The sequence below is a fragment of the Hypanus sabinus genome, chromosome 9 (assembly GCF_030144855.1).
Source record: "Hypanus sabinus isolate sHypSab1 chromosome 9, sHypSab1.hap1, whole genome shotgun sequence".
NCBI classification, from domain to species: domain Eukaryota; kingdom Metazoa; phylum Chordata; class Chondrichthyes; order Myliobatiformes; family Dasyatidae; genus Hypanus; species Hypanus sabinus.
Genome location: NC_082714.1, coordinates 10,103,708 through 10,123,867, shown reverse-complemented (window position 1 = coordinate 10,123,867; position 20,160 = coordinate 10,103,708). Strand labels below are relative to the sequence as shown.

General features: G+C 40.9%; 1 protein-coding gene across 3 annotated transcripts in view; it reads left to right on the top strand.

The window, feature by feature from the left end:
• prkar1b (protein kinase, cAMP-dependent, regulatory, type I, beta) overlaps positions 1 to 20,160 on the top strand; it is a 159,496-nt gene that overhangs the window by 51,266 nt on the left and 88,070 nt on the right. For all 3 annotated transcript variants that reach the window (XM_059979029.1, XM_059979032.1, XM_059979031.1), the window contains one exon: positions 6,773 to 6,864. In XM_059979029.1, the coding sequence (XP_059835012.1) occupies positions 6,773 to 6,864 (92 nt within the window). The remainder of the gene's footprint in view (positions 1 to 6,772; positions 6,865 to 20,160) is intronic.

Below are 20,160 nucleotides of genomic sequence, written 5' to 3'. Positions count from 1 at the left end.
CTTCCTTGAAGAAGAAAAATTTGTCAGGCAAGATTTCACTTTACAGAAAACATATTGACTCTGACTTATTTTATCATTAATCTCCAAGTACCTCAAAACCTTATCCTTTTAGTAATAGACTCCAATACTTCCCCAAGGTTAGGCTATCTTTCTTTTGTTTTCCTCCCTTCTTAAAGAGTGGAGTAATATTTGCAATCTTCCAGTCCTCCGGGACGGTGCCAGAATCAAGTGATTCTTCAAAGATCATAACCAATGCATCTGTCATCTCTTCAGCAACCTCTCTCAGGACTCTGAGACTTATCCACCTTAAAACCTTTGAGTATACCTGGCATTTTCCCCTTTGTAATAGCAATGGATTTCACTCCTCTTCCTGTCACTCACAGACCTCTGGCACACTGCTAGTGTCTTCTACAGTGATGACAGATACAATGTACCCGTTAAGTTTATCTGCCATTTCTTTGTCCCTCGTTACTACCTCACCAGCGTCATTTTTCGGCGGTCCAATAACAACTCTCACCTCCCTTTTATATAGCTGAAAAAAAGTTTTAGTATCCTGCTTTATATTATTGGCTAGTTTGCCCTCGTTTCATCTTTTCCCTTCTTATAGCTTATTTAGTTATCTTTTATTGGATTTTAAAAATTTCCCAATCATCCAACTTCCCACTCACTTTTGCTACCTTATATACCCTTTCCTTGGCTTTTATATAGTCCTTAACTTCCCTTGTCAGCCATGGTTACCTGCCTTTGCCATTTGAGAACTCCTGCTTCTGTGGGACATATCTATCCTGCACCTTGTGAACTATTCCCAGGAACTTAAGCAATCATTGCTGTGCTGTCATCCCTGCCAGTATCCTCCTCAGCAAGCTCCTCTGTCATGCCTCTGAAATTCCCTTTACTTCTTTGTGATACTGATGCATGTGAGTTATGCTTCTCCCACTCAAATAGCAGTGTGAATTCAATCATTTTATGATCACTGCCTCCTAAGGGTTCCTTTATGTTAATCTACCTAATAAGATCTGGGTATTACACTACACCCAATCTAGGATAGCCTTTCCCTGAGTAGGCTTAAGCACAAGCTGCTCTGAAAAGTCAAGTTGTAGGCATTCAACAGCTTCCTTCTCTTGCGATCCGACACAAACCTGATTTTTTTTCCAATCCCCTTGCATATTGAAGTCCCCCATTACAATTGTGTCATTACCCTGTTACATGCCTTTTCCAGCTCCATTTGCAATCTCAGTCCCACATCTTGGCTACTATTTGAAGGTCTATATATGATTCCCACAATGGTTTTCTCACCCTTGCGGTTTCTTAACTCCATCCACAAAGATTCAACTTTTTCTGTTGTGCCATGAGTTCATCCACCTCATTTCAAATACTACGCACATTTACTGTAAATACAGCACCTTCCTACATTCTTCACCCTTTTGAATTTTCTCTCTCTGGTACAGTTTGGCTCTGCTCTGTCTGCATTTGTACCCAATCATTGGCCTGTCCTTCCTTACATTCATGTTATAACCATCTTCTACTAATAAACCTGCTGGCTTTTCCTCAGCCCTATTATTCTGGTTCCCATCCCCCTGCCATATTAGTTTAAACCACTCCCAGCAGCTCTAGTATCTACCTACAAGAATATTTGCCCCATCAGATTCAAGTGCAACCCATCCCTTTTGGTTAGGTCCCACCTGTCCCAGAAGTGGTCCTCATTATCCAGAAATCTGAATCCCTGCTCACTGCTCCAATTCTTCAGCCATACATTTATCTGCCACCTCATTCTATTCTTATCTTCACTGTCATGTGACACAGGCAGCAATCCTGTGATGACTACCCCTTGAGGTCCTGCTTCTCAGCTTCCTTCCTAACTTCCTGTATTCTTTTTTCGGGACCTCCTCCCTATTTCTTCCCATGTCATTGGTACCAATATGGCTGCTCCCCCTACCTTTTCAGGATATTGTGGACCCTGTGTATATCTCTGACCCTGACACATGGGAGGCAAACTACCTTCAGTGTTTCCTTTTCATATCCACAGGATCGCCTATCTGTACCCCTGATTATAGAGTCTTTTATTACTGCTGCCATCCTATTCAGTCCCTTACCCTCTGAGTCACAGGACCAGACTCAGTGCCAGAGGCATGGCTGCTGTTGCTTCCCCTAGGTAGGTCGAATAAGTCAGTAGGTTAATTGGTCACATTGGTGTAACTGAATGGCACAGACTTGTTGGACTGGAAAGGCTTGTTACTGTGTTGTATCTGTAAGTATGTCTAAGTAGGAAGAATGTGGAAGATGCTGAGTTCATGGAGGGGTATGTGGATAATCTGGAAGAGGTCTGTATTAATAAGGAGAAAGAGGTTGTCATAGGAAGCATTAAGGGTTGGTTAATCTTCAGGGCCAGATGAGATCTCTCCCAGGTTGCACAGTAGGAGATTTTGCATCTTTGTTAGCCTCAGATGACATGCCAGAAGAGTGGAGGGCAGCTAATGGTTTTCTTTATTTTGGTGGTTGTTGTCCGTATGGGTAAAAAAAACTTATACAAGGTCCTTCATGATAGGCTGTTAATGTATCAAAGTTAATTGGATCTAACGTTAGTGAAGTAATAAGAGTCCAAGGGTATTGGTGAAAAGATCTTTGAATGGAAGTCTGTGACTAGTGGTATACCACAGGGATTGGTGCTGGGGCCCTTGTTTCTATTTATTAATGACTTAGATGTGAATGTGAGATGTATGATTAGTGTTATGCCCAGTTGACACAAAATTTGCTAGTATTGTGTATCACAAATAAAGTTATCTAAGTACCAGGGTACAAATCAGATGGAATGCTGGATGGAGTTCTGGCAGATGGAACTTGACATGTATGGTGATGTTGCATTTTGAGAAGTCAATAAAGATTGCACATATGCATTGAATGCTGAGGAACGGGTGCTAAGGAATGCTGATAAAGAGCCGCCTTTGGGTTCAAGTTAATTCTTGCCTGAAAATGGCAACATAAGAAGGCACATGTTATCATAGGTTGCAGTATAGAAAATAGCAGCTGGAATTTATGTTGCAACTTTAATCAAACACCGCTTAGACCACACTTGGAATATTGTCTGCAGTTCTACTTGCCATGCTATAGGAAGGGTATGGAGAGTGGGTAAAGCAGATTAACTGGTTTGCAGGACTTTAGTAAGGCATTTGACAAAAGGTCCTGCACGGGAGGCGGATCAAGAAGGTTCAGCCGCTGGATGAGGCTGGATGAGGTAGTAAATTGAATTACTGTACACGTTTGCTTTGTGGGAGAAGACAGAGTTGTAAGAGAGGATTTCCTCTGATTGGAGGCCTGCGACAGGGATCAGTGCTGAGTCCTCTGTTATTAGTCATCTATATCAATGATTTTGAATTGACTTTATTTCTTAAATCCTTCACGTACATGAGTAAAAACCTTTATGTTACGTCTCCATTTAAATGTGCAATGGGCAATCATAGTAATTTATAATAAATAGAACAGTCAATGTAATGTAAAGTACACTCAAATCAGCGTGAGTTCATCAGTCCGATGGCCTGGTGGAAGAAGCTGTCCCAGAGCCTGTTGGTCCTGGCTTTTATGCTGCGGTATTGCTTCCCAGATAGTAGCAGCTAGAGTAGATTATGGTTTGGTGGCTTGGATCCTCAGTGATCCTATGGGCCCTTTCTATACACCTGTCCTTGTAAATGTCCTGAATCACGGGAAGTTCACAATTACAGATGTGCTGGGCTGTCCGCACCACTCTCTGCAGAGTCCTGTGATCAAAGGAGGTACAGTTCCCATACCAGGCAGTGATGCAGCTACTCAAGATGCTCTCAGTTGTGCCCCTGTAGAACGTTCTTAGGATCTGGTGGCTCATACCACACTTCCTCAACCGTCTGAGGGGAAAAAGGTGTTGTTGTGCCTTTTTCACCACACAACTGGAATGTATAGACCACGTGAGGTCCTCAATGATGTGGATGCCAGGGAACTTGAAGCTGTTTACCCTCTCAACCCCAGATCCACTGATGTCAATAGGGGTGAGCCTGTCTCTATTCCTTCTGTAATCTACAACCAGCTACTTCGTTTTTGCGACATTGAGGGAGAGGTTGTTTTCTTGACACCACTTTGTTGGAGAGATGACTTCTTCCCTGTAGGCCACCTCTTTCTTGCTTGAGATAAGGCCAGTCAATGTAGTGTTGTTGGCAACTTTAATTATCAGATTAGAGCTGTGGGTAGATGGGTCATGGGTATACAAGGAGTAAAGGAGAGGACTCAGTACGCAGCCCTGAGGGGCTCCTGTATTGAGAATCAGAGGATTAGAGGTGAGGGAGCCCACACTTACAACCAGCTGGCGATCTGACAAGAAGTCCAGGATCCAGCTGCACAAGGCAGGTCAAGGCCGTGATCTCTGAGCTTCTTGTCAAGCCTGGATGGAACTGTGTTGAATGCTGAACTGTAGTCCAAAAACACCATTCTCACATTAGCATCCTTCTTTTCTAGATGTGTAAGGACAGTATGTAGAGTAGTGGCTATTGCGTCATCGGTTGAGCAGTTGTGTCGGTAGGCGAATTGTAGGGGGTCCAGTTTGGGTGGTAGCAAGCTGCAGATATAATCTTTGACCAGCCTGTCAAAGCATTTGCTTATTATTGAGGTGAATGTGACAGGACGCCAGTCGATCAGGCATGTTGCCTTGGTTTTTTTTGGTACAGGGACAATGGTGGGTAATTTGAAACAGGGGGGCACTACACTGGGAGAGGGAGAGATTAAAAATGTCAGTAAACACACCTGCCAGTTGTGCCGTGTACATCCTAACAACTGTCCACTTGTTGGAAACATCTGCATACCTTAGCCTCAGAGATGACCAGGTCCTCGGAAGCTCAGAGTTAGTAGCATAAAACTTAGCATAAAAGCGATTGAACTCATCTGGGTTAGAGGCTGCGATATTGGCGGCACCACAACATTTGGCCTTGAAGTCTGAGATGGTGTGCAGCCTTCACCACAAGTCACGTGTGCTACTTGTTGTGAATCTGGATGATGATCTGGTTTACAGGATTAGCAAATTAGCAGATGACGCCAAGATTGGGGGTGTAGTGGACAGTGAGGATGGCTGTCATGGCTTGCAGAGAGATCGATATCAGCTGGAAAAATGGTGGATGGAATTTAATTCAGACGTGCGAAGTTTTGCACTTTGGTAGGACCAGCTAGAATAGGTCTTGCACAGTGAAAGATAGGGCATGGAGGAGTGTGGTAGAACAAAGGGATCTGGGAATATAGATCCAGATTTCATTGAATGTGGCATCACAGGTAGGTAGGGTCATAAAGAAATCTTTTGGCACATTGGCCTTCATAAATCATTGTATTGAGTACAGGAGATGGGATGTTGAAATTGTATAAGATGTTAATGAGGCCTAATCTAGAGTATTGTGTGCAATTTTGGTCACCTACCTACAGGAAGAATGTAAACAAGGTTGTAAGAGTACAGAGAAAATTTACAAGGATGTTGCTTGGTCTTGAAGACCTGAGTTACAAGGAAAGGTTGAATAGGTTAGGACTATTCTTTAAGAATGTAGAAGATTGAGAGGAGACTATAGAGATGTACAAAATTATGAGAGGTACAGATGGGGCAAATACAAGCAGGCTTTTTCCATTGAGGTTGGGTGGGACTACAATCAAAGGTCATGGGTTAAGGTTGAAAGGTGAGAAGTTTAAGGGGAACATGAGGGGCAACTTCTTCACTCAGAGGGTTGTGAATGAGCTGCCAGCAAAAGTGGTGCATGGAAACTCAATTTCAACATTCTTCTTGCTATCAGAAGAGAAGTTGGATAGGTACATGGATGGTAGAGGTATGGTCGATGGGAGTCAGCAGTCTAAGTGGTTTCGGCATGGACTAAAAGGTCCGCAGAACTGTACTGTACTTCTCTGACTCTAAGTGACTCGATAAAGGAATATAAAATTAAGGGAAGGATCGATAAGACAGATGGCCATAAGCTTTTTCCCATGGTAGGGGTATCGGTGGTGAGAAAACATATGTTTAAGCTGAGAGGAAGGAGAGTTAAAGGGGATTTGAGATGAATAGTCTTTTTTACAGAGGATAATATCTGGAATTTGCTACCAGAAGAGATGGCAGAAACAGTATTATTTGAAAGACATTTAGCCAGGATCTTCAGACAATCCACAGTGGGGAATGGTTTAGTTGAAATGGACAGATGATTGGCATGGTAATGGTGGGCTGAAGGGCCCTTATTGTGCTGTTGAACTCCAATTAATATAAATTTTGTTTGCCTACTTTACTCACTTGTGTCTGTTGGGGTAGAAATACATCAGTATTTTGGGGTCCTCATGGACATCTTTTGTGAAACATTTGCTATGTTCCTTGACACTGTTTTTTGGTTGTCTGAATGCTGAGTTAGACCATAAGACCATAAGATATAGGAGCAGAATTAGGTCTTTCTCTCATCATGTCTGCTTTGTCATTTTGTCATGCTGATCCATTTTCCCTCTCAGCACCAATCTCCTGCCTTCTTCCCGTATCCCTTTATGCCTTGATTAATCAAGAATCTTTCAATCTCTGCCTTAAATATACCTAATGACTTGGCCTTCACAGCCATCCGTGATAACAGATTCCAGAAATTCTGCACTCTCTGGATAAAGAAATACTTGCCCATCTCCATTCTAAAAATGTGCTCCTTTATTCTGAGGCTGTATCCTCTGGTCTTAGACTCCCCACCATAGGTTATCTGCTAAAAGGCAATAAATTCTAAACTAAGCTTCATTTTTCTGTACTTTTTTACAGGTAATACCAAAGGACTACAAGACCATGACTGCCCTGGCAAAAGCTATTTCTAAGAATGTTCTGTTTGCTCACCTGGATGATAATGAACGAAGGTAGGTGGAGTACTTGACGTCATAGAACCATAGAACACTATAGCACAGTACAGGCCCTTCAGCCCTCCATGTTGTGCCAACCCGTATAATCCTTAAAAAAAGTACTAAACCCACACTACCCCATAACCCTCCATTTTTCTTTCATTCATGTGCCAGCCCAAGAGTATCTTAAATACCCCTAATGTTTTAGCCTCCACCACCATCCCTGGCAAGTCATTCCAGGCACTCACAACCCTCTGTGTTTTAAAAAAAAACACAAAAAAAACTTGCTCCTGATGTCTTCCCTAAACTTCCCTCCCTTAATTTTGTACATATGTCCTCTGGTGTTTGCTGTTGGTGCCCTGGGAAACAGGTACTGACTACCCACCCTATCTGTGACTCTCATAATCTTGTAGACCTCTATCATGTCCCCTCTCATTCTTCTACGCTCCAAAGCGAAGAGTCCCAGCTCTGCTAACCTTGCTTCATATGACTTGTTCTCCAAACCAGGCAACATCCTGGTAAATCTCCTCAGCACCCTCTCCATAGCTTCCACATCTTTCCTATAATGAGGTGACCAGAATTGAACACAATACTCTAAAGTGCGGTCTCACCAGAGATTTGTAGAGTTGCAACATGACCTCTCTACTCTTGAACTCAATCCCCCTGTTAATGAAGCCTAGCATCCCATAGGCCTTCTTAACTACCCTATCAACCTGTGCAGCGACCTTGAGGGATGTATGGATTTGAACCCCAAGGCTCCTTTGTTCATCTACACTCTTAAGTAACTGACAATTAATCCTGTACTCAGTCTTCTGGTTTGTCCTTCCATAATGCATCACCTCACACTTAGCCAGATTGAACTCCATCTGCCATTTTTCTGCCCAACTCTGCAGCCTGTCTATATCCTCTTGTAACCTTCGACAACCTACAGCTCCATCCGCAACTCCTCCAATCTTCGTGTCATCCGCAAACTTACTCACCCATCCTTCTGCCTCTACATCCAGGTCATTTATAAAAATCACAAATAGCAGGGGTCCCAGGACAGATGTAACTCATGTAAGTCTGTTATTCAAATTGCCAGTTTATTTATTCCTTGTATATTAATGTCTTCTGTATTTTAGTTTTACCATTCACCGTATTTGTACAACATTGTACTTTCTCGCTTTGAGACCCTTTTTATTGTTATTGAAAGGCAGTGACGCAGAAGTGCTTCTGTTATCAGAAAACTTTTGTTTCAAATGTTCTAGCTAACTAAATATGGCCTTGATATGGGAAACTGATTAAAATATTAAAAATATTGTCATAATCATAGCAGCTGATTGCAAAGATGTGTTTGCATGTGATTTTACCAACTTTGAAAATATTTTTCTATTATATACCAGTAGAAAAGAGTTTTGTTCAGTTTTATCAGCAGTTGCAGAGCTTAATGTAGACCGTTCATGTATATTAAGTAGAATTGTTGGTTTAGGTGCACTTCAAATTCTGTTGCAAGTATACTTTGGTGTTGAGTAGACCTTATCCAACAATTTTACCATGACCTCAAACTCCTTCATATTTACATAATAAATTTTAATTTGAATGTTGAAATATTATCGAAGTACATATATGTTACTACACTATATACTACCTTGAGATCAGTTTTCTTGTAGGCATTTACAGGATCATAAATAGAATTAATGCAAAATATACTTAAAAAGCAAGCAACTATGTGTAAAAGAAGACATCATGCCAATAAAATAAAATACTAAGAACATAAGTTGCAAAAGAGTGTGTGAAATTGAGTCTGGAAGTTGTAGAATCAGGTCACAGTTGTAGTGAGTGAAGTTATCCACACTGGTTCAGGAACCTGATGGTCGCAGGGCAAGAACTGTTGCTAAAACTGGTGGTGTGAGACCCAAGACTCTTGTACCTCCTGCCCGTTGGTAGTAGTGAGAAGAAGGCATGGTTTGAATGGTGGGTGTCTTTGATGATGGATGCAGCTTTCTTGTGACTGTTCCATGTAAGTGTGTTCAATGGTAAACATTACTGAACATTAAAAATGAATCTTCTAAAATATGCTTTCATGAATTTAATAAATTGAGTCCATGTCCATCATGTCTGTGTAATGTTTAAAACTTGTTTTCTGTAATTGAAATTACCATAGCAACCTTTGTGTACTTTTGCAGTACTTGTGATACCATGTATTTTGGTCTCAGTGTAAAACATTATCACAGGCTTTTACAAGATCAGTTATGCATCTTTCTGTAAACAGTCAGTGCCCTTGTTTGAAAAGTTGGCAATTATGCCTTTATACCTTTGTGTCTCCTGACACTGAAACTTTTTAGCTTTTGTGGCTTTATAAGGGCGCTGACTTATTTTAGAAAAATACATAACTGATCTTGTAAAAACCCAGTTCCCTCTGGAGATGGTCACTCTTATTGTTGCTTTCTTGAAAGCTGAGCTTATGCATTGGATTTCATGGAACATATTTTATGCAAAAGAAATTGAAATTGACATAATGATCAATTATAAAATAGTGATAAACACAAATGATTCTGCAGATCTGGAAATCCAGAGCAACACACACAGGAGGCTGGATGAATTCTGCAGGTCAGGCAGTATCTATGGAGAGGGATAAAGAGTCAATGTTTCTGTCTGAGACCCTTCATTAGGACTGGAAAGGAAGAGGGCAGAAGCCAGAATAAGAAGATGTGAGGAGAGGAAAGAATAGAAACTGGGAGGTGGTAGGTATAAGTCTAGCTGAGCACATGATTGAAGAGTTTTGAGAGCAGTAGAGATCACGGACTGGGAGCATTGAGAGTGAGTTTCACTGAACGCATGTCAAACAAAAGATTTAGACTTCTTCAGGGTAGACGTACCTTGAAGAGAGTTTGCAGTGGAGCAATAATCCTTCCAATAATATGTGGCATCAAAAACTGAATAAATATAGGAATTCAAGAAATGCACAAATTGATGTACATTGAATTAGTGGTAATAAATGATTGTGCCATGTTGTGAGAGCTACGTTGTACTTGCTATGCTTTTAAGGATATTCACCTTTTGCATAGGTTCTGGAGTTGTAGTCAGTCACATGGCATTCCTGGTTGGCTCTGCTTTTCAGGTATGGGCCAGGAAGATTGTTCTTCCCTACCAACCCTTTTATAGCTGAGTCTATATAAACAGTAGATTTCGTTGAGCCCTGCTGCAGGGTTTTGGCCCAGAACATCGACTGTACTCTTTTCCATAGATGCTACTTGGCCTGCTGAGTTCCTCCAGCATTTTGTGTGTGTTGCTCAGATTTCCAGCATCTGTAGATTTTCTCTTGTTTGTGATATGGTTAATTTGGTAGATTATAACTTCTACATTTGTAGCATACTAGACAAATGAATATGGTCAGAGCATTTAGAGTTCTGATTTAAACCAGAATGAATAGATAACCAACCTGGGACTGAAAGCAGTGTGTAGGGTTTAAGAGTGTTGGGATATCAAACATTTCTGAACATTTGATGCATTAATTTACATTTCATGAAAGCTTTTTTTTTCAGCATTCAACACCATAATTCCATCCAGGCTCGACAGGAAGCTCAGAGATCTCGGCCATGACCTTGCCTTGTGCAGCTGGATCCTGGACTTCTTGTCAGATCGCTGGCAGGTGGTATAAGTGGGCTCCCTCACCTCCACCCCTCTGACTCTCAACACAGATGCCCCTGAGGGCTGTGTACTAAGGCCCCTTCCTTACTCCCTGTATACCCATGGACGTGTTGCCACCCACAGCTTTAACCTGCTAATTAAATTTGCCGACAGCACTACGTTGATTGGCCTAATCTCAAACAATAACGAGGTGGTTTACAAGAAAGAAGTCATCTCTCTGACTCAGTGGTGTCAAGAAAACCTCTCCCTCAATGTTGTAAAAACAAAGGAGCTGGTTGTGGATTACAGGAGGAATGGAGACGAGCTAACCCCTATTGACATCAGTGGATCTGGGGTTGAGAAGGTAAACAGCTTTAAGTTCCTCAGCATCCACAACACCTGGTCTGTACCATCTAGCTGTGTGGTGAAAAAGGTATAACAGCGCCTCTTTCACCTCAGATGGTTGAGGAAATTTGGTGTGGGCCTCCAAATCCCAAGAACTTTCTATAGGGGCACAATTGAGAGCATCCTGACTGGCTGCATCACTGCCTGGTATGGGAACTGTACCTCCCTTAATCACAAAATTCTGCAGAGTGTGGTGTGGACAGCTCAGTGCATCTGTGGTTGTGAACCTTTTATGATTCAGAACAGTTACAAGGACATGTGAAAAAAGGGCCCAGAGGATCATTGGGGTCCCGAGTCACCTCAACCACAATCTATTCCAGCTGCTACCATCCAGGAAACTATACCGCAGCATCAAAGCCAGGACCAATGGGCTCCGGGACAGCTTCTTCCACCAGGCCATCAGACTGATTAACTCCTGCTGATTTGAGTATATTTCTATGTTATACTGACTGTTCTATTTATTATAAATTACTATGATTGCACATTGCACATTTAGAGAGAGATGTAACATAAAGATTTTTACTCCTCATGTATATAAAGGATGTGAGAAATAGTCAATTCAGTTCAATTTTTAGCTGTTTCTAATGGAAGTAATTGGATAACCAATATATGTGCTTCAGGAGGAGACTCTAATGAAAATGTGAGAAAAATGGAAATAGAAAGTTAAAGGTCAAATGGTACATTAATCACAGCATGGATCAGTTGGCTGATTAGCCTGTTTGTTTGCTTTATACTTCATCATTCTGTCCCAAGCCATTTTTGGTCCTCTTTTGTTTTAAACTCGTATTAATCCATATATGACAAAAGTTTGTGGGCATTGGATATTCATGTTCCAGTTGAATGTCTTCCAGGAGATTCTTCTTAGTGACTGTTATTACTTCATGATGCAAATGCATGCCTTCCATTTGAAATGAAAGGTAGAGATTGAGGTTAGCAAGTCCACCAAAATCATTATCACAATCCCCAAGACATATTTGGCAGAAGAACCTGCTGTATGCAGCTGAAGTAAATCAAGGAGTGCTTGCCCATTTATGCTCTGCTTAAGTCATATTTAACTTGTTACCACTTTCTCCCACTAAGAGGCATTCTAACAGCTGGAGCTTGTTGTATTGTCTCCTGGGTATTTCCAGAATTTTCTTTTTGATTTTTAACTTGCTTCATCTGGCTTCTCTCTTAATGTCATTTTACTCTGTTTGCCATGCTACTTAAAAGTTCATTGCCATTCCCATACAAGGTAAGGTGACCTACTTGATTTGGTACCTGTCACGCAATCCCTTCTACTCCAATCCTCAATGGCATACTTCACTCTTCAATTAGACATTGGTGTCCTACAGATCAATGTGTTGCAGGAATTCACCATGGCTTCTTCCAACAGCACATCTCCAACCTGCTTGGAAGTCAAAGTAAGGCATGTGCACTGGAGTATGACCAGTACCTGCAGATTTCCCTCCAGGTCATGTGCTTCCTGATTTGGAAATGAGACCATAAGATATAGGAGCAGAATTGGGCAACTTGTCCGACCGTCTACTCCATTATTCCATCATGACTGACTTAGAACTATAGAACCATAGAATATTATCCTTCTCAATCCCATTCTTCTTTCTTCTCCCCATAACTATTGATATTCTTACTAATTAAGAATCCATCAATCTCTGCTTTAAATGTACCCAATCATTTAGCCTCTGTTGTGGTGTATTAAATTTTAAATTGGTTGAAATTCTGAACAGTTCCAAGTGACACTTTCACCCTTTGTGAGCTTGCAGCATGTAAGGTGTCTATAGAAGTTCAACACTGTAGGTTTGTTAATGTCTAGTGTTTGCTGATACCAGCTGGATTCTTTACAGGCCTCAGGCACCGGTGGCACGAGGTTGTCTATTGATGAACACATGAGTTGCTTGGGTGGAAGAAACCATGCTGAGTTAGTGGCAAGAGAACAAAAGATCAAAAAGCTTGTTTGTCTTGTGGAACCCCTATTTATTGTGGGGACCTTTCCCTCGGTTCTTGGGACTTCACCTAGACTGTGGTATCGCAATTGGTGTCTAGGAGACCCAGGGTGACTTAACAAGTTAGAATTTGGAGATCATTCAACAACAGCTACAAGCAAGTTCCAAGACAGTGACAATCATGTGGCGACTGAGAATCATGAGCCCTGAAATTCTTGTAAATTACTGCTTAATATTTTGTATGGCTTATTTGTGCTGTCTATTGTATGATGATAAATTAGGCTTAAGTTACTTTGTTGTGTTTGTATGCTTATTATCATATCTCTTGGACACTGGAATTTGTTTGAGTCTTTTGGGTCTGACTAACCCAGCCCATTGCACTTTGATGCTGTGAGCAGAATCCAAGAAAATGTGGTGGACAAGCACGTTAGGTGATATTGTAGCCGAGATTTATCAGGTCCCCGGATAGACGGATAACTCAGAGTGTTTTGGATCGCTGGGTAATGCTCTGTGTAACTGGGGTCCTCCTGGATGTTGGGAGAAGGCTATTGCTGAATTGTCTGATGTTAAGCCCCCACATGTAATATCACACTCCCTTGAGCATATGTAGCTTTTCCCTTTAAGAGGGATTTTCTGTTTCATGTAGGGTGGATTTTTGTGATTGAATTACGACTGTTCGATACTAAGAAAGCTGAGTGAGGAAATTTTGCAACTGCAGTGCGAGTTGGTCTGTTTGAGCTCTCAGTATACTGGTTTAACTGAAACGCCACCACAGCGTGAGAATGCGCTAAGCACGCTGAAGTCAAGCAAGTTCCTGTGGCATGTAGATTTGCTACCATAATGTAAGCCACTCCATGCAGCACACTTATATGAGGGTGGATCCTGTAAAGGTCCTATCTATAGTCCTGCAAGACCATTGGGATTAAGATACCTGGAACAAGGATATCTGCTATGATGATTCAGATGGGGACTAGGACAATGTAATTGAGGTGACCGGTACCTGCAGATTCCACTCGAGGTTGCATTCACCCTGATTTGGAAATAAGACCATAAGACATAGGAACAGAAACAGGCCTTTTGGCCCGTCGAGTGTGCTCCATTATTCCATCTTGTCTGATTTATTATCCCTCTCAATCCCATTCTCCTACTTTCTTCCCATAACCTTTGACACTATTACTAATTAAGAACCTATCAACATCTGCTTTAAATATACCCAATGACTTGGCCTCCACAGCCACCCGTAGCAATGTATTCCAATGAATGCTTTGCCATACCTTCATTACCACCTAGTCATTGGATTCTAGTCATTCGTTTAGAGATGGGCAGTAAATATTGGTCCTAGCTCTGGCAGCGAAGGAAAATGATTTTTCTGTGGAGTATTAATTATTTTTTAGTGCTTGCTGATTCTTGCACAACATATGTGTGAAAGGTGCTGAATAACTTTAGATATGGGTAAATTTACACCGATGAATTGCAGCCAGCAAACCTTGGCAGAGCTGAGGGAGGGTGTCAGTGATATACAGTACATACAATGGCTACTTTGCGTGAAGGTTGTTAAAAAGGTGAAGAGTACTTGTGCCAAACCAGAACTCATATGGGAAATGGAAAGACAAAAGACTAGAGATTCCTTTTTACATTGTAGCTTGGCTCATCTCCCGTACTTTTGCCTCTCTGTTATCTTATCCCTATCAGATGTCATTTTGAGTTTGCAAATCACTTTGGCTAGGAGTTATTTGTATTCTGCTATCAGTAGCTTAGAGCAGGGGTGCTCAGCCTTTTTTATGTGATAGACCCTTACCATTGACCGAGGGGTTTGGGAACCCCTGGTTTAAGCTAAATTGAATCAAAAGAACTGCAGAGCCACTGAGAAAGTCCATTTGTACCTACTTTATTCATCAGTCTGTTCAGTATGAGTCTGGGCATCTTATCCCAAAAGTTTTTTACATATAGTAGACATAGGGGAAAGATTCACCAGACTGGTTTTTGAGGGATTCAATAGTTATGTATTTATTTTGTCGAGTTTTAGAGAAAGGAGAGGCGACCTTGTAGGATAGGAAAATGGTGTTTGAAGTTCAGGCAACACACTCAAAATGCTGGTGGAATGCAGCAGTTCAGGCAGCATCTCAGCATCACTTTGCTGGGTAGTGACGAAGGCTTTGATGCAGGCTGGGTAGAGTGGAATGGAAAGCAAGCAGCCCAAGACTGGTCTAGTTTCTGACAATCAGCCTTTCAGATTTGTGCTGGAACTGGCCAGTTCTGATGAAGAGTCATTGACTAGTTATGTTAACTTTGTTTTTCTCTCTCCAGTAATGCCACCTAATTTGTCTGCAGCATTTTTTTTTTCAGATTTCTATCAACTACTACATCTCTAGCTCAGAGCATTGTTTTTTTTTCTCTGCTCTCATTCATCATCTTCCATTTATATCCTCTCCAGATGGATCTGCTACCATCAACAAGCCTCCACCACCCTTTCACATTTGGCACCAATGACACCGCATCACTTAATTTTTTTTTGGTCCCTGTCCTTTCACAGGCATTCCTTTTGGTCTGCCCACCCCTCTTTTCTCTGTGATTTAAAACTGGTTTGATTTCTGACTTTATGTTTCAATCCATCTGAAAAGCTAGCTCTTGTTTCTACTGTCTGAGTTGTTGAATATTTTGAGGTGTTCTCACTTCAAAGTTTGTGCACTACGTATTTTTGTCTTTTTTTGTTTCGTACCCCTCTAATGATTATCTTTTTACGTTTTTATGAAAAAAGAATTTGCAACTAATCTGAATTTCAGTGTTATTTTTCTTGCGTCACCTTGCATCACCTCTCCCCATTTAAAGGCAAAATGGAGTGTAGGGCCTCTTGAAAAAATATCCTTTTTCTTGCTCTCTCTCAATTTGAATTAATATGTAGAGTACTTATTTATGCTTCTCTGTATATTAACTAGAATTCAAATTTAGCCATCTTTAGGTCAATTTAAACTCCAGAATGCTATTTTGGAGGGAGAGGTATTAATTGTAACACCTTGTTCTTCTCTTTGGAGTGAGCTAAACTGTTGTGTTGCATTACAACTCTGCTTCTGGCAGCTGTCCATTGGTGGCTACTTTTGAAAGAAGCAATGTTGTTTTCCATTATAAATGTCATTTCTTTGAAGTAGTATATTTTTATAATTCTGAGAGGATCTGAACATGGTTTCTTTCTTCTGTTCTTTTGATGTTTATTCTTTTGGTTTTGTATTTCTTCAAACTTACTGGGTGGGTTACATGTTATATTAAGAAGCAACCAGTGAGCTATAGATTCCGTTTACAATTGCACAGAACCAGACTCATAAGAGAAACATCTTTTGTAAGATCAATATCATATTCCAAGTGATAATAACTTCACTGTAATTTGTATGTGGAGTTCTGATCCTGGTTTAATTTCAGCAATAATTTTGTGTGTTTAATTTAAGTAAGCAACTGTGTTACTTGTCCTTTTGTAAGATATGGACACAGAAATAGACCATTCAGCATCTCAAGCTTTGTAAGCCATTGCCTGCTGTAATACTACTTGCCTACCTCTCCATCCCATGTTCCTTATTTCCTCTAATATCCAAAAGTTTATTAATATCTGTTTTGAATGCATTCAGAGGCTGAGATTGTACAGTTCTTTAAGATAGAGGTCCAAAGATTTTTCTTAAAATAACAACATTGAACTGTACAATACCTGACATTCATCCCACAATATTGCACTGATCTTGATGCCAATTTATATCGGGTGTCCTCTTCCTGTGTATCATCCATATCCCTCCATTTCTTCGTATTCACGTGTCCATTTAAAAACCTTTTGAACTCTACCAAACTGCCCACTTCCACTATTACCCTGATAACCCATTTTAGGCACCTGCATTTTAGAAAAATCTTGCCTCTCTTCTCACTTTTATAATTACCCCTTGAACACCTATCTCTCTCCATGATCCAACCTTGTAGAGCTTTTGCAAATATAATAAAAGATCTTTATTTTTCTATGCAAATCCTTTGGCTGTAATATCTAACATACTATTATCCTGCTGCACCCCTATGTTGATTCTCAGTGAATCTTGTGCAAGTCTTTTAAAATACCAACATTTCTGATTTCTCACCACTTTTCTTTATTCTACTGAAACCGATAACCTTTATATTTCAGCACATTGTATTCCATCTGTTCTGATGTTGTCCACTTACTAACTTTGTTAATATCTCCTTGAAGTCTCTTTGTAACATTGTCATATCCATCAGCAAACCTGTAAGTCACATTTGGTTCCCTCAACCAAATCATTGATACCAATATATATCTGCAGTTCTCAGCCTTTTTTTTTCATGCCACGGACCTCTGCTATTAACCGAGAGGTCTGTGGACCCCAGGTTGGGAACTCCTGATGTATAATTGGGACCCAAGCAATAATACTTACAATAACTTGTGTGTGACAAGTATGTGAGCTTGGATGCAGATAAAAAATTGGTATTCGAGTGCACTTTGGTATATTATTGCATTTTGTCAGGTGATACTTGCTTTACTTGGGCCCTTAGCTTCCAGTGGAGGATAGGCTGTTGATGACCTCCTGATTCCATCGTCCTCTGAAGTTGATGGTATGGTTGTTTGTCATCAATGCTCCTGCAATCCATTGCATCCACTGCACAGGGGATTGGTCTATACAGCAGGTGATGCTGTATGTAATTTTTATTTTAATTGAAAGATATTGAACAGGGGTGCTTCTTCACACAGAGAGTGGTGGGAGTGTGGAATGAGCTGCCAGGTGAAGTGATAAATGCGGGCTCACTTTTAATATGTAAGAAAAACTTGGACAGGCACATGGATGAGAGGTGTATGGAGGGATATGGTCCAGGTGCAGGTCAGTGGGACTAGGCAGAAAAATGGTTCGGCACAGCCAAGAAGGGCCAAAAGGCCTGTTTCTGTGCTGTAATGTTCTATGGTGACTACATGGTGACCTAAGAAGGAATGTTAGGTCCTTTGTTTTTGACTTGTTAATCAGCTCCCACCCCATGTTACGGTAGCACCCCCAAATCCAAGTGCTATACCCTTGTGCTCTTGCATGGAAGCTTATCAAATCTGAAACTGATTACATTCCATATTTCATTTTCTTTTACTCCATATCCTCAAGGTTTCATTTGACTGAGAGAGAGCCTATCATGCCCATTAGCCAACTTGTTTTTAACATTGTGGGTATTTGATATTCACTGAGGTTTCTTGCTTGTCACCAGGAATGAATATACACATTCATTCTATGAATTCCTTTTTTTAAATTTCTGTGATTTCAAGGTAACTTTTGTGGCATTTTGAAAGAAATAATTAGTAGTATTATGTACTGGCATTATAAGCACAATTGAATGTTAGTCCCCATTCCGTATTACAGTGTTAATTTTAAAAATGAGTCATAACAGTGACATTCAGAACAATATTGCATTATTAAGCATTTATTTATATGGTAAAAACATTTACATTTCATGAAGAGCACTTTTATTTGTGTGAGCAAGTGTTGCATTCAAAGATCAGTTTCATTTTATCAAGTTGACTGCGCCTGTGCTACTGATCAGTGCAATTCCTGAGTATTGAACTCAAGAGTTGAGTACGTCCCTTGACTCCTCAAACCTGCCATACCATTCAATATGATCTACCCCAAATCTCCTCCTTGCCAAATCCAAACACACTCAATTTTCCAATCTTTTCAAAAAATTATGTATTTTCATATTGCATACTTCTAATGATCTGACTTACAAAACCATCTAAGGTAGAGAGATCCAGCGAGTCATTACACTCTGTTGGGGGGGGGGGGGGAATGTCTACGTACCTCCATTTTAAATGAATGGGCGTCATGTTATTCTGTAACAATGTCCCTTATTTGAGATGCCCCCACTAGTGAAAACTTACTGATATCTGCCCTGCTCTGCTCCCCAAGTATTCTGTATGTTTCGGTAAGATCACCCCTCATTCTTCTAAACTCGAAAGGATACCGATCCAATTCTGTTTAGAGCAAGGGTTCCCAACCTGGGGTCTCCAGACCCCATGCTTATTGGTGTTGGTCCATGGCATAAAAAAAAGTTTGGGAACCCCTGGTTTAGAGTGTCCAAATGGGATAGTTCTGTCAATCTAGACATTAGCCTTGTGAATCTCCTTTATTTCCAATGCTACCATATCAAGTCAAGTCAATTCACTTTTGTTGTCATTTCAACCATAACTGCTGGTACAATACATAGTAAAAATGAGACAATGTTCTAATTTTTCCCTTTATTTTTCCCTTTTGGATAGGGGAACAAGCAAATGTCCAGTACTCCAGGTTAGGCTTCACTAATATGATGATCAATTACAACAAAGTGTCCCTATTTGTTCAACTCCAACCCTCTTTGAAATAAACGCTAATATACGCTCTGCTTTCTGAACTGTTTGCTCTATCTGCCTGTTAGTACTTTGTGCCTCATGGACAAAAATACCCAAATACCTGTGCAATTCACCCACTGCGGTCTCTTTTTACAGAAATGATTAGTCTGCCTTTTGATTCCTCTTGCCTGAGTGCATGAGCTTGTACTTTTTCATACTAAGCTCCATTTATCGATCTACATCCCACTAGAGATTCACAAATATCTTCAATGCCCTTCCACCTACTTCTGTGTCATCAGTAAACTTGCATTCTGTCCCCTTCAGTTCATTAACTTAAATACTTGAATTCATCTCTGGAGCACTGCAGTAGTTACTCTTTGACAACCTGTAAAAGACCTGTGTATTCTAACAACACGCACAAAATGCTGGTGGAACACAGCAGGCCAGGCAGCATCTATAAGAAGAAGCGCTGTCAACATTTAGGGCTGAGACCCTTCGTCAGGACTAACTGAAAAGAAAGATAGTAAGAGATTTAAAAGTAGCAGGGGGAAATGCAAAATGATAGGAGAAGACTGGAGGGGGTGGGGTAAAGCTGAGAGCTGGAAAGGTGATTGGCAAAAGGGATACAGAGCTGGAGAAGGGAAAGGATCATGGGACGGGAGGCCTAGGGAGAAAGAAAGGGGGAGGGCAGCACCAGAGGGAGATGGAGAATGGGCAGAGAGAGAAAAAAAGAGGAGGGAGGAAAACTAAATAATCAGGGAATGGGGTAAGAAGGGGAGGAGGGGCATTAACGGAAGTTAGAGAAGTCAATGTTCATGCCATCAGGTTGGAGGCTACCCAGCCGGTATATAAGGTGTTGTTCCTCCAACCTGAGTGTGGCTTCATCTTGACAGAAGAGGAAGTCATGGATAGACATATCAGAATGGGAATGGGACATGGAATTAATATGTGTGGCCACTGGGAGATCCTGCTTTCTCTGGCAGACAGAGTGTAGGTGTTCAGCGAAACGGTCTC